We start from the raw sequence: 15,533 nt of genomic DNA on the forward strand, positions 1-15,533 counted from the left end.
TTGAAAGACAACTAAAATACACTGCTTGTCTAATACTGCTTTTCCATTAAAGCAGTTGCTGAAGTATCACAGGAATGTTATTCTAATGCCAGGAGGGAGGACGGAGAGGTTCGTACTGATTGCCAATAGGAGGGGAAACAGCCTGTGAGACAATCCCCCTATTAAATGTGGTCTGCAGAATGAAAAGCTTGGGAAGCCTTTCTAAGGCTTCACACGTTTAGGCTTTGTGCCTAGGCTTGGGGTCTCAGACATGGAGGTGGTTTCAGAACACTGCACAGGGGGAACCATTTCAGCAAAAATATCCAGATTACCTGGATAATTTATTAAACTGTCTTGGATCTCCATTCACATGCATCTTTATTGGCATGCAACTCCAGCAGAACAGAAGGGACAATTTCTGCCCTGCCCTCCAACCAGCCGTTGCTCTGCTTCTGGGGTTTTGGGGACAAGAACAGATAGAGCCCCTGTGAGCATTCCCAAGGCTAACTAGAGGTTTCGTTTTTCCCCTGAGTAAGTGTAATTTTTTGTGCTTCCTGCTTTTACCAGTCTTCCCTAATCTTATAAAAACCTTGAAGCAGTAGTATTATAGTCTTGATGGTCTGAAGATATAAACAGCTCAGGATTTGTAGGAACAAGTAATATCTTTTCCTGCAGAAGGACTTGTGTGCCTGAAGGCTTGTCTGTTTTTTTTCCCAACTGTATCAGTTGGTCTAATAAAAGATATTACCTCTCCCTACAAACTTTGCCTTACTTATTAAAACAGTTGCCTCCAGGACACAGAACACTCTTAACTGGGTGGAAAACTCCAATGTCAAGGTGATAGAGTGGTGTGATTTCCATACCCCAAGCCAATTGGCACAAATTAAAACAAGGTGGGATGAACACTGTCCACACTGATCATTCTGCACATCGTTAGTGTCCTTTTCAGCCCCACTCTACGTCAGTATTTTTGTCTTTCCTACCTCTCAGCTGTATGGGGCAGCTCTTTTCTAACACAGAAACACACACTGGGTAACGTTTTTTGGATGCTACCTCAGTAGAAACAGCAACTCTTACAATATGCCTGATGAAACTTCTCTGTCTTCTGATTATTTTCTGGGTTGCTGTATCTCTGTACATTATTTTTAGTTTACTGCAGGTGAGCTTGTGGCAGGTGGAAAAAAAAGCCCAGTGTGACTGAGTAGACTGTTTCTCCTTTAAGGATCACTTAAATGTTGACAACTTTGTTACAAATCTTAAAGGATATTTTTCTTTTTAAACTCTCAGGTGAACTTTCTGTGGAAGGCATACAAGACCCATTCCTTGTTAGTGTACATATTATCACAGACCCAGGTGAATCCAAGACTCTTCAGCAAGCCATTGATAAGCTTCTAGCCTGGATCCATCCAGACCTCCAGCTGTTTCGAGTCTCAGAAAGACGAGTGCCCAAGAAGCGCGGGAAGCCAGGTAAGGCTGGTGTTTCCCAGCCAGCCCTTGCTGTCATTCTGTTTCTGCAGGAGGAATATGGAGAAGAACCAATCTTGCAGCTCCACGAGACTTTTCAGCGGCCACCTTGGCATTACCACCACACAGAGCGAGTGCATGGGAAGTTCCTCCCTTACATGCCATGCAGCCAGGACTTTTACACTTTGGCTCCAGAGACTCCTCTGTGGGCCATTCGCCCGGTGCACTACGGGAAAGAAATTATCCGCTTCACTATATACTGCAGGAGTGAAAACTTTGTTGACATTTTGAAGTTGTACGAGTTAATACTGAAAAGACCAGTATGTCAGAAAAAAGCAGACTTTTGTGTTTTTCCTGTCTATTCTAACATGGAAATAGACATTCAGTTTTCTTTAAAAAAACTTCCGAAGGGCCAGGCACCAATCCCGACAGAGTCAGCAGTGCTGGAGTTCAGAGTAAAAGATGTGGGGCAGCTTGTGCCTCTCTTGCCCAACCCTTGCAGCCCTATCAGTGAAGGCAGGTGGCAGACGGAAGACCATGATGGAAATAGGATCCTTTTGCAGGTAAGTTCAGAACACAGGGAAACAGAAGCACATTTATTGGTTTTGTGCAGGAAAGCTTAACCTGCAGTGGCAGCCAGAAAAGGAGGCTTTTTTTTTGCTCTGTCCTAGGAGAAAGAGCCAGGACAGTACCGCTAAAGAAAGACATTGAAGCCCCTTGCTGTGTGTGTAACTAATCAGGAAAGCAGTGGGTGATACTATCCAGATATCAGTCAACCTCAGTTTATGCAAAGAGTGATGTGAGATGAGGTAGCTGTTTAAAAGAATGAGGAGAGAAGGAATTATGAGCCCGAGTGGAGAAATTATGGCTGATGGGTGTAGTTTTATAAGAAATATGGGCACAGAACTGACAGGGGTTTATAAAATAGCTCTCAGTTATGAGATTTTTATGGAAGACAAGCAGAATTCCTGATGGTACTCATTATTTTCTAGCATCCCAGGGTGACAAACTGCATATCTCTTTTGCACAGATTATCAGGACAGGGAGAGAGGTGGTGAAGGAAAAGAAATACACCCTGAAGAGCAGCCTAAGAGGGACATTCCCACAGACTCTCTTTTTGACCTAATCTCAAGTGCTCGTAACCAAGTCCTGAAAGAGAGTTTATTTGTTAGGACATCTGTAGGCACCATATCTGGGCAATGTATCAGCATGCTCTGCTTCACTATACCACGTTTGAGGGAGATAAAGGGAATAACAAGCAGCAGCTTTTAATAGCTGCCTGCCCTGCAGAGGGGGTGTCTGTGGCAATCCAGAGCCAGGTTAATGTGCATTCCTGCACTGCAGAGGTATTTATTGCTGCTTAGCATTCGAATCTAGGAGCACAGACCATCACCTTTGGAAGACTGTTGTTCAGATTTCAAAGCAGGGCATTTTTTTAGGGCAAATTGCATTCATGAAGCTTGTCAAATTGTCTGACCTTGTTTCTGTGGAAGAGGCATTGTGGGTGCCTTCCCTCCACTGTACGGACCTCCCAGCATGCAGAGAGGTGGGTACACCCCCCTGCAGCACAGTGCCTCTGGGTTTATAGCTCCTGGGACTGAAAATCCAGATACATGGGGCATCTGTGCTCTGGTGAGTCACATCCAGGTGGTGGTGAAACTTTTTGATGCTGCTTTGCAGATGCCACCCACAGAGACACCTCGTGCCAGAGCTGAACAGTACACGTGTAGGGCTCAGGAGGCAATTCAGCTTCCCTGCCCATCTGCCGAGACAGTCACCGATTTGTCAGAGTTACTGCTTCCACTGTAGGCATATCTGTGTTAGCCTGAGATAACTTGTAAACTTAAGCTTACAAGAGCCATCAGGAAACTTTTACACAGCAACCATACTCACCTACATCCCCTTTTCCCTGTTCTCTTTCAGGAGGTTTCTGCTATGTGATATAACTTTGGTTTATAGGATCTTGCACTGGTTTCAAGTAAATTGAAGGGAAGGGTAAAAAAAAACCAATAGGGTTTCTAAATAAGGCTTTTGATTTCAAAACAGCAAATTTTTAGAAATAACAGGTGCCCAGTGGTACAGAGGTAAAGCAAGACTTGCCAAACAGCAGGCTGAGGTAAACCCTGCAAAGAAAATCAGAAGAGCAAAAGCCTGCTAAGCATGGCCTCCAAGTGCAATTAATCTTCATTTCTGTTTTCAGTGAGGATGATGATGCTGAACAGGAGGGCAAAATGGCAAATGGGAATGAGGTTACTGAAATGGAAATTATCACACTGGAAGTGTGGTGAAGCAAAAGAAGTTGAATATATGCAAAATGGGGGGAAAACAGAGACTTTGGATCTAACTTAGATTATGGTAAAGTCATGAGACTAGTTCCTGGTATACAGGCTTTAAACAACTCTGTACAATCAGAAGTGGAGCTTTATAACTAAACTAAAGGGAAAATGTCCTGTTTGTACTCAGATGACTACAAGCCACCAGTGCAACACAGCCATGAAAAGAAAAGTGCAGTTTCTAGTGTGTACCACAGCGTTAGTATCCCCTAAGGAGTGTGGGAAGTGCTTGTGCCATTGCACAAGGTCCCACGGGCCTCACCAGTCTTCAGCCCTGGGCTCCAGAAAGGTGACTTCAGAGAGGTGTGGGGACAGGAAAGGGCTCTCACCCCATGCAGAGGAATGGAGAGACTGTCTTACAAACGGAAACTGGAAGAGTAGGGTCATCTGAGCCTAGCCAAAGTAAGTCTGAAGGGAGCTCTGACTGCACTCAGAAAATGTACCAGAAGGTAAATGGCAGGAGCAGGAAAAGGCTGTTTCACTAAATGACTTCTGGCACAGGGACAAAAACCTGTCAATAAATAGATTTAAGTTCACAGTTGTACATATTGATGGCCAGCTACATAACAGCCACCCAGCAGATGCAAACAGGTTAATACTCTAATTGAAGACAGGACGGTCAGTTAAGGAAAACGGATTATAGGATGGAGCATGGGTTGTAGGAAACACTGGATTTGGTGATCCATGGACTCCTTACAATCTTTTAACTCATACTGAGTTCAAAACAATTATAGTATCTACCTTTTAAAGTAACAGGACTATCTTTTGACTTCTCATGGAGTGCTACTATTAATATTATCAATGCCACAGCACTGGTTATAACTTTCACTTCTTCCCAGTTATATGAACCCAAACAATTACCTCCTAGTATTTTTCAGCCTGCACATCAGTTGGTACTTAGTTTAATCATCAGAATGTTTTTATTTACTTCATATGGATACTGCACCTTTTTACAGATTAAGATTACCAGTTATACCCAAAATGGTAGATTGACATCCCTGTTAAATTACAGGCGGTGTTTAATGTTTGAAGTTTGAATATACCTCCATGATTAGACTAACGAGATGTGACCTCTGTGTTTTTCTTGGTGTGCTTACAGGGACTTGGATACTTGCCAGGCAGATTGATCCATGTTCTTAACCCATTTTGCAAATGCAATTACCAAGGGGCTTAGATAAAGTCAGTGCAAGAGAAAATAAAGTTATTCATGGGCAGGATAAGTCTGTTTAATACCACAGAAACTATTCCTTCATTTGCAAGGAAGCCCTTCAAAATTATTTTGTCACAGTAGCTTTTCCACATTGGCAAGTTAGCTCCAAGGGTGCAGCGATATACCAGCTGAGGCAAAGGGTAAGCCTCAGTTGGCTTTAGCAGGAGCAGGAGCAAGGCTTAAGAGCACATTTTCATCCGGTGGGAAGACACCCACACTGCTTCACCAGTGCTAAGCCCAGAAGCAGGAGCTCTGGGGAGCTCTTGTCAGAGCAGTGGGAAGAATATGTAAATAATGTAGCTAAGAATATAACATATACTGGTATACTGAATGTACTGCCAGTTTTATAGGTCTTGTCCAAATTCCTGGCTGCCTCTGGGCATAATCCGCACAGAGACAGCTGAAGTGCTAATGAACTTTCACTCCTGGCAGTGCAACGTGGGAAGCGGGAAAGGTTAATAACTGATGGGACTGGCTCGGCCACGCATGTTCGGGAAGCAGGGCTAGTGAGCAGAGGGAAGAAAGTGCACAGATGGTTTCTTTAAATTATGGGAATGTCTTTGAATAAGATAGGAAAGGTAAAACGACATTTTGGCAGAATTTTCTAGCTACTCTGCATGAGGGGGGACATACAGGCACACCTGGGAGGAAGGTCGGCAACAGCAAATGAGTATCTCACCTAGGCAGTGACTTGGTGCTTAAGCACAAGACCTGCTGCCATTTTACATGCCAAAGGGTACCTGAGCCACCCAGAAGAGGTATCCTGGCAGGTTAGACTCAGGACCTACGGGAGGGCTGTGCCCTCGTGGAATGCCAGGCAGGGACCCTAGGAGATACCAGAATGGACAAAACACTTCTGTTCAGGCACCTGATTCACACTGTAATAACCAATTTCTTGCTGAAATCCCTCCCCCTCCACCATCTTCAGCACCAAGAAGCAAACAATATTACCAGAAAGCCAAGACAAATAAAAATCCCAAGAAACGTGTGGTTTGTTACCAGTCTATGCTAATTCTGCTTTAAACAAGGTAGTCAGATCTGGCATTGTAAGGCTCTTACGCCAGTTGTTGTGCTGACGAACCTATACTGTTTATGGGGTGGCTATTTTCTGCCTCATGTTGCTTTATAGAGCATCCTTGAAATAACAGTGCAAATGTTAACTGATCACAGCTTTTAGTTAGAGGAATATTTTTTAGCTGATTTGCTGAGTTAATCGGCCAATGTTCTTCTTACCTATACTGGGCAACCATAATCTTGAGTTCAGAAGTGGTATAATCATATTTAGGAAACATGGTTTATTATCCGAAGCTTTGGTTTCAAGAGAGGATTGCTTGTAGACTCAGCTATTAAGAATGGTTAACCTGCTGCTATGCTACCTGCAAGCTCAGGTCTTTGCTACCTTGGAGATTTCTCCATTGCTTGGTGTTCAAAATGAGTACTCTAGATCTATGGTCAGGCAGTAGTCATCCCCTAATGGTTCCATGAGGTCAGCTGCAGTCATTTATGTACAAGATCAGTATGTTACTGTTGCATACATCCTTGGAGTTGCCAGAAGTCAGTCTGGGGGGTGCAGATGTCTGCCAGCTGCATGCATAAAGGCATTCTGTGCTAGGCATTTGCAGTGCAAAATGCCTGAAGATGGGAAGCAGCATGAAGGTTACATGCCTACATGGACATCGGCAAATATGCTATACAGAAAAAAGAATCAAAAGCTTATAGCTAAAAACCTTTTTGTTTATTCAGTGTACTATATACAGGTGTCTGTGAGACTCGTGAACTCTTCTCTTCATCCCCTTTTATCTGGGGCCACAAGGAGAACAAAAGTGCCTTTATTTGCCTCAGCTTATTTAAAACATGTACGTATCTGCGTGAAAAGTCTGGCTGTAGTCAAACCTCATGCTCAAGATACCTGAACACAGTAATCAGGGAGAGAGATTTTTCCATGTTGCACAACTGACCCAATGTGTTTTAGGGAGCAGAGACAGTGCCCTCGCACAGAGTGCTGGAGACTGGCCGTAACTGGAGCGAGGAGCTGGGACAAGAGGACTCGGACAATGCAGAAAATACCCCGCCGTAGATATATGGGCTGCAAGGGTGGGTATTACTGAGCTGCTGAGGTCAAAATGATTACCAGATCTGAGATTAGGACAAAGCTTTTCCTTTTCCTCTCCCAGCCCCAGCTGAGACTAAAGGAAACATTTACTCTTCTCTGCAGCTCGAGGAATGGTTTGTCTCTTGAGCTTATCTTGGCGAAGGAGAGGCAAATCTTGGAGGCTCAGGGTCCACTCCTGTTTCTGTTGAGAGGTTTAGGACACATATCAGTGTGGTCACTATCGCATTTACTTCAGCTGACCCAGCAAACCCTTGCAGACCTCACCTGGCTCTGCATTTCCTCTCTCCAACACAAAGCAGTGTTCCTTTTCCATCCCTTAGTTTCCAGTTTGGGTGCTTTGATGGTCATCCAGCTTTCGTATGATCTTGATAAACACGTAAATTGTCTCGGAGCATTAGTCTGCTGCCATTTTAGGGGCCTTGGGCTTTGTGGCACCTCTGTCTTATGCCCCTGCCTGAAGCATACAGCAGTTTAGTCTCCTGAAAACTGAAATGCTTTCATCTGCCTAAAGTGTCAGCAGGCTCAGTAAAGAAATGGCTTAATGATTTGTAAAATGATGAACACAAGGTCAAGCTGGATGATATAATGTACCCCTGTAGTCTTAAATGCAGTTAAATCGTTTCGTCCCTGTTACTCAAAGCATTACCAACCACAAACTCTGGGAAATAAGGGAAAGAAAGTGCAGTCCCACTGCTGCAGTCTTGAGTCACTGCAGTTAAGTACAAGTAGAAGAGAGAAAGGTGAGCAAGTAAACCAGGAAGCAGAGAAGGTAAAAAGGAAAGACAAAAACAGGCAAAGAGAGGGCACTTTTTCAGAGAACAGTTTGGTCTGCAAGGACAATGGAGGTGAGAAAAGAGCTTCAAGCTTGCTTGAATTAATAGTGCAGATAGAGCAGATGTGAACACAAAGAGGAAGAAAGGCAAGAAAAGCATGAAGGACAAGCAAGGATGTACACAGGGCACCTTTACAAAAATTACTTTTAGTTTCTGTTGAAACTGGTGAAAAGGACAGACTTTGGGAGTAAAAATCGACTCAATCAAGGGAGGTGCCTTAAGCTGATTTAATTAATCTGTAAGTCTAATACTAGCCTCCTGATTTTAAAAATCTTCTACTGTATTTTTCCTTTCCTTTTAGTACCATAGGTGTTTGGTTCTTCTTAGTGCTAATGATTGATTGGTTTTGGCAGGGGGACAGCGAATCAGTCAGTAACTCAAATATTAGGAGATTTTTGAGTTGTTTTTCTTCATCCTAAAGTACTTTCTCTCTTTGCTGTTAGCGCAGTTATGTTTCATGGCATAGTAAGATCGCTGATGACTCTATACACCCAGCAAAAACTCTTGAGCATGAATATATTTAGCATTACAAGGCACCCACCTGTTCTAGTTTTGTAAACATGGTACATGCCACTTTTCAAATATGTTCAATTCAATTTTAAATCAAATTTATACATTTTGCCTTTTGATATGCTGCCCTTCTGAATACATTTTGCCTTTCAAGTAAGACTTATTATAGTGATACTGGGGGCTAACCTCTGCCACTTTTTCTTGTGTTGATTTTTTTTTCCTGGATCAATCCCACTGGTTTTAATACAATTAAACAAACACCATCGCACTCCTGTTGAGCAAGGCAGGCAAAATCTGGGCTCGAGCTGGTGATGTCATTGCCATGCTCACTGTTTGGCTGGGTTCTGACCTCAGTGGAGCCTTGCTGGCCATGCTTAATACAGATAATGTGTAATGAGATCACTATCTGCTTGCTTAAAAAGCAGATAACTTAAAATAGACTGCAGGAGCACTGATGGATTTTTTGTGTCAGGTATAGGCAGCCCAAGTGAAGTCAAAAGTGCATTTCTGCAAGGTTCACCCCAAGTTGTTTATGGCGTTCCCGGATATTCGTCATGAAATTCTTCTGCAGGCCATTGTAATACACAAAGACTCTAAATCCCTCCAGGCTTCACAAAGATTTGTGCAGAGATTATAAATGAGCAGCAGATTAGCACCAGATGAAAAAATCTGCTCTGTTAGAGAGCTAATCTGTTCAGTCAATGGCCGGGTTTGTTGTGCGTCTTTGTGGCGAGGTCTGACAAATCTCTCTCCCTGTATTTGGAATTTCAGTCCGAATCAATGTGTTGGTTTGGATCGAGTCTTTGTCAGCTCAGATGGCTGACACCATCTCCAGCATCTCTGCCGCGCTTGTGCCTGACGCAGGCAGCATGGCTATAGCAGGCAGGGCTCTGCCAGGCTGCAGCGAGGTAACAGGCGATGCAGAAAGCAAGCTGTGAGAAGGCTGAAGATAAGGACTTAAAAAAAAAAAGAATTCAGAAAATTAAAGCAGATGCAACTGCTTCCAAAGCCAAGGGCAGAACTGAGGAGGTGAGAGAAGGCTGTTCTGCTGAAAAGAGTAGCTGCATGTGCATCACACTGTCCTCAAGGCACAAAAATAGTTCTTGCTGTTTTCAGCATCCCACAGCACAAAGGGAAGTGGAAGATCGGCATCTCCTGCTTGCTTGTCGTGGTTTCTCCTGCGAGTGGTCACACCTGGAAATCCAGTTTGAGGCTGGTGGGACTGTCAGGCACTGTAAGGTTAAAACAAAGAGGAGCGATCTCACAAATGCACAGGCTGCATGCAGCTCTCCGTATGCCATGCCAGGGTGGTACGAGGGAGTACGGTCAATGGCCTTGGCACAGGACTAGGAGCTAATTTTGCCCGAGTTTTAATCCTGGCTAAACCATTGAATCCTCTCTGTGATCTCTGACAAGCTACAGAATGTAGATATAGAAAAGTCTTATTAGTCCACGTAATCCAGTTCTCTACAATATAGAATTAGCCTGTAATCTTTATTCACTAGTATTTCATGAGATGGAGCTTCTGACACTCCACCTGTAGAACAGTTGTACAGTCTGATATTCTCACAGTCAGGAAAGTCTTCAGTTATGTTGTTTTAAGATTAAAGTATTAAAAAAATTTCTTCCTATTATTTCCCCTTTCTCCCCATATCATGAAGAGCAGCACTGGAAAATAGGTCTTGTAAATAGTAACACATCTAAACAAAAAAGATTGAGGTAAACAATTCCTCCTATAAACAGAGCTGTTCAGATATAAGCTGTGTTAGTGATGTCTATTGGCCTGCCCTGCAGGCAGCCAGCCTAAGGCCAAGCTGTACTTGTCCCCTTCTCCTCACTGATCCACCGTTAACCTCCTGCCAGGCCAACGGGGCTTGACCAGGAGCTGTGACCCAGTAGCAGGAATAACAGCAAATACCTTGTATAAAATGAAATGCTCTTACCTGTCCACAGGAACATTAGAAGAGCTAGGAAAAAAGTTTAAAATAGCAAAACCCTAAAACTAATGTCTTGCCTAAAGTAGATTTTTCTTGTTAGTGTAAGCATGTTCCAGTTAGGCAGGTACTTAAAGCTATTCGGCTGCACAGGGCAGGTTGCCCCTTCCAAGTGCTCCCTCTTAGAAGTGCATTTCCCCTTTCTTTGAGTCTCTACTTTGTACCTGCATTTTGGTTAGAACGTTCCTCCATGAGAGCCCCCAGGGTTTCTAGCAGGAGCGTTTCATCCCACCTCATCCATTTATCCTGGTGTTGCCCTCTGCTCCACACCCCCGTAGGTGATGCCTCGGGTAAGCATCCTCCTGAGTACTGGTAATTTGGTTGCACCTGTAGGCATTGTGTTGCATACCTACAGCGCAAAGCTAACACGAGCTGATTTAAACTGGAGGGTTCATAAATATTAGAAAGAGCTCAAACAGCTATTCTTTTGTCTGTGCTTTATTCCCCAAATGCTTAAGACTTTACCTGTATTAATAAATTAAACGTGCCCAGGAGCATTCCCAGGCACTGAAATCCCTGACATGGAGCGGCCCGTGCGTGTGCTTGCAGGCCAGGCAGGGTACAGTAGATGCCTCCAATCAGATGACTGAATCAGACCCAGTATCTCTCACTAATGGTGGCCTGAGAGACCAAATTAAATTACTTTTTCTTTGGAACATGTGTCAAAAGTTATGTCAACAAATAAGAATAACAAATTATTACCATCATCTAAATACATGAGACTTTTACCAGTGTGCAAAATGCCTCCTCTATACCCCAAAGCAAAATGAACACACTGGAGTTATCTCTGCAGGATTTGGTTCAGCTCCAGATTGTAGACACCTAAAACTGATGTCTAACTGCAGGTATTTTTGTGTGAGCTACAGTCAGTGTTCTCACTGGAGTCCATGGGTGTGTACTGAGTACAGCCCAAGGACCTAGAAAGCAATTCAGCCACAGGAATTTTCTTCAGGGAAGGCTGAACTGCTCTCTGGACTCCATTGGTCGTATTAACTAGACAACTAAACCCTACCCGTGATGTCTGTGGGCTCTGTCATATACATACAGACAGATGTCTGGTCTGTGCAAGGTAAAGGCAAGGCTTCGTACTGCCCGCAGAACTCTCCCCAGTGCGAGTGTCAGGTCCGTCCCCAAAAGCCTTCTGTTTTCAAGTGCGGTTTTGTCCAAGTTGTTACTGAGTGTTCCCAGTGGTCTCAAAGGCCTCCTTACTTTTTCACCTACAAGAAGACTGCACTTGCTTGTATCCTTGGTTTCTTTGATTGCTTGATCTGCCAGTTATCAACTAAGTCTACAAAAGCACAAGAATGTAGCATAAAAACAAGCCATGGTCAGGCAATCCATGACTTTGAGAGGTAGGAGAAGTGTTCTGGAGGTGCTTCTGTTGATTCACCAAGCGTGGTGGTCGAGTCCATGTAGTGTATCTGACATCAGAGCTGCTGAAGAGAAAAAAAAATAGTACCTTTGGTTAATGCAAACAAAATATAATGAGGAGTGTTTTCTTTGACAAAGAATGTGATGATTTGGTTGTGTACTTTCAGCATGTCATATTGTTATTGCTGGGATATCCAGAAATGTCTTCAGTTAAGAAACAGCTGGTAATTTCTTCATGGACACAAGCCTTTTATCTTGCCGAGTAATTTTTTAAACAAATTAATCCATGTATTGCACAAATAAAATAATGCTGAGTGTAGAGGTCTAAAGTGATTTCTGGTTAATGTTTTGTTGACCATTTGACTGATTTTATTTGAGTCTTTTGTACTCTGTTTCTTATCAGTTAATGAAACTGGTATTCTACTGTGGTTAATTTCCCCATTAATTAATTTAATTCTTTATGGCATTAAGGAAAACAGCTTTTTTATATTATATTATACAGAAATAGGTTATGAATTAATATACCTCATTACAGATACATTGGTATATATATAGCTACAACACCTAAGTGAACTCCTATGGTTTGGCTGTCCTATAAATCACCTCTAGCTAGGCAATCACGAATAAGCAAAACATTTTTTGCAGATGTGAAAATCCTTTTTTGCCTATAAAATCCTGGCAATAAAAACCAGAAGATGGTTATGACAGATCTGGGTCACTAAGACAATGTGATGTGCACTAGCAAGATGTCAGGAGCAGCAATGTATGGAATTCTTTTAGAGGCAGGGGATACAAAGGACCTCCTTGGTTGCCAGGTCTCATCTCTTTCTGTCATGTCATATAATCTCTTTGGTAAAATGATCAAGCTCCATCTTTGTCCATTACTTGCCTCAGAAGACTCTTCTACTTCTGTTGTGATTAGAAACCTTTTATTAGTTTGCGATTCAGGTTTTTTAATGGATAGTTCATCTTCTTTTTTTTTTTCTTCTTGTGCCTGCATCTTTTCCAGTTTCAGTTTTTTCTTTTTCTCATAGGCATGATTAGAGCCATGCGCAGCATTCTGGATGAGGCCTTAGCAGTGTTGCCCACAGTACATTAATACTTTTTTAACTCACTTGAGACTGCCTAGAATCATGTTTGTCACAGGCTTGTCACTTTAATAGCACATAGTGAACAGGACACCTGGTTCTTTCTCCTCTGTTGTTTCCAGCTGACAAGTCTCATAGCTGAAATTGTTGTTTATTCTCAAGGGTATGATCCTGCACTTTTTCCCATTAGTTCCTGTCCCTTTTGGGACAGAAATTTAGCATTTTGCATTATGTGAGAAATTCCAGTAAGAAGATTTTGAATTAAATTAATTATATTTTTAAAATGCAAACTTCTGAAAGCCTTACCGAGATAAGTGGGATGATGGAAAACCTTATGATTGCTTGGACAGTAGGGCATCAGTTCAGCTACCCACACATCAGTGTCTAATCCCATAGGAAGACCACCTGAGTCCCAACGGCTTCTTGGGAAGGACATTGGCTCCCCATTTGTCACAGCTGCTGTCCCTGTGCAAACGCTCAAGTATCCGGCAGGTAGACAACTGAATCCTGCCCTAGGGGTGAGACTCAGGTCCTGACTCAGATCATAACCGTCAGGTTAGGTCTTCGGTTGAGGTGTCTACAGGCAAATTCGATGTTTAAAGCTGTGCTTGAAGTCATTGGGAGCTAGTTAGTAGACCAAGTGGGTTCTAGAGCGCACTGCTCAGCTAACCAGATGTGAAAGAGAAAATGTGAGAGAGTTGAAAGAAGTAGTAAATTCCCATTGAGACGACAGAGTATGAGGTTGCTTGCTGAAGGGTTTTTGGTGTTTCAGAGGAAAAAGTAAAGACATTTACACCACAGTAAGGAAGAAATGAGAAATAATAATGATGGTAACATACATCTCCCATTTCTTCATTTTTTTTCTTCAGCTGTCCACTAAGGCAGTAATGTTGGAAGACAGAATATGAATGCATCTGAACAAGTCAATAGGAAGTGAGAATTTCGAGCTAGTGTAATTCAGCCCGCAAGGCAGGGCTCCTCTACCATTTATTCTTGTTGTCTTCAAGGCCTCTTATGTAAATATTTGGGATTTTGGCAGGGTGCTTTCTCTTTGTTATTGAAGTGAAACATTTGCTGCAAGCATACTGAATGAAGTCTGCTTCATAATTATTTGCAGTAACAACTCAGCAACGGAGACTTACGGTTGTAAGACTGCCAACTCTGTATTAATATGATCTTCTTTTCTCCCTCTCCCGGCTGCAGCAAACACGCAGTTGGTGTAGGAAGACTGCAAAGCAGAACAAGCAACCATATCCATCTGTGTCAACAGATTCCCACTTCACCACTCTGCCAGCCTTTCTTCCTCAGAGCCACCGATCTGTCCCCGAACAACCAAAAGAAATGGGTCAAAACAAGGTACATCACGCAAACGGCCTTGGTCATTATCTTGGTTTCTCCCAGCAGGACTTGAGACGCAGTGATCGAGGAGACTTCACACGCAGATCTAGCAGTGCCTCCAGCATTTCGTGGTCATTTCAGCGAAGCAAGTCTCTGTTCTGCTTGCCCACAGTGAACTGCTCCTCAGCCTCAGAGATTTTTCATTTCAGTGAACCATTTCAGTTTTTAAATACTGGCTCACCTGCAACCAGGTTAAAAACATGGAGGTGCAGCCCCAGGCTTAACATTGACGACTTGGAGGGTGCACAGGAGACTGATGTAGACACAGGGATGAAGCTTTCCTTCTCAGACCTGTCCGTGGTCTCTGCATACTCTGCCCTTAATGGATTTTGCAATGACTTGGAAGCCTCTCTTCCCCCACAGAAACGGACTCTCAGTAAGGCTAAAGAGGCAGCCACCGGTGGAAGGCCTGCATCAGCCATGTGCAATACCTTTGAGTCAGCTGATGGTTCACTGCCTTCTCTTTCTGAAAGGTCTTCCAGCTCATTTGTGTCAGCATCTCTCTCCAAGCAGCCCAAACAGTCCTCGAGAGCAGCTCCTTGTTCTCTGGATGGTCATGGTAGTGTTTGCCCAGCTTCACCAGCGAACGAAGAAGAGTTTTACATCTGAGGTTTCTCTATCTTACACCTTCCAGGGCAAACGTGTTCTGCTTGTGAATGACAGCAGTGGGCCCACCTTGAGCTTGCAGAAGGTTCCTTGCTGAGGAGAGGTGATGCAGCAGAGCATGCTAAGTATTTGAAGAAAGCACTCAGATCGCTCAGAGATGGGTGTCCCCAAACTATGTACAGTAAAGCAGTCTGAGCTTGTGCCCTGTACCTTTGTATTGGAGGAAGTGAGTAATTTGTGACATCAAACTCCTTTAACATTCCTGAGAAATTCCCTTAAATCAGGAAGGATGGGAGGAGAAAGGGGTCTTCTTTCCCTTTCACAAGTTCCAAAGGCGGCTCAAAGCACAGCAGGTGCCAGTAGCACATCACCAGGAGAGTCAGGCAAGACGTTTCCTGCGAGGACACACACAGATCCTTCTAACCTCGGAGAGCTGGCAGTGCTGAGGCAGGAAGAAGCTTCACTCATCCCCGGGGAAGAGGAAGCTCTGCTATGTCTCTTACTTTGACAGTCCCGGATGCAGAAAGTGCCAAAAGGGAAACCTTACCCAACATTTTCAACCCATCCCCTCAAAAAGCCCATCCTTTCCAGTTGGACGGGAGCCTTCTGGGCTGTTGTCTGAGCCACTTGCGTA

At 43.5% G+C, this 15,533-nt stretch overlaps 1 protein-coding gene across 1 annotated transcript in view; it reads left to right on the plus strand.

Annotated features, from left to right (window-relative positions):
- The window catches only part of FAM124A (family with sequence similarity 124 member A), a 41,705-nt gene extending 26,803 nt beyond the window's left edge, over window positions 1-14,902 (plus strand). The window contains exons 3-4 of the mRNA XM_075045845.1: window positions 1,267-2,006; window positions 14,099-14,902. Coding sequence (XP_074901946.1) covers window positions 1,267-2,006; window positions 14,099-14,902 — 1,544 coding nt within the window. The remainder of the gene's footprint in view (window positions 1-1,266; window positions 2,007-14,098) is intronic.
- Window positions 14,903-15,533: the final 631 nt, after the last annotated feature.

This window comes from Buteo buteo, chromosome 14, assembly GCF_964188355.1.
Source record: "Buteo buteo chromosome 14, bButBut1.hap1.1, whole genome shotgun sequence".
NCBI lineage: Eukaryota > Metazoa > Chordata > Aves > Accipitriformes > Accipitridae > Buteo > Buteo buteo.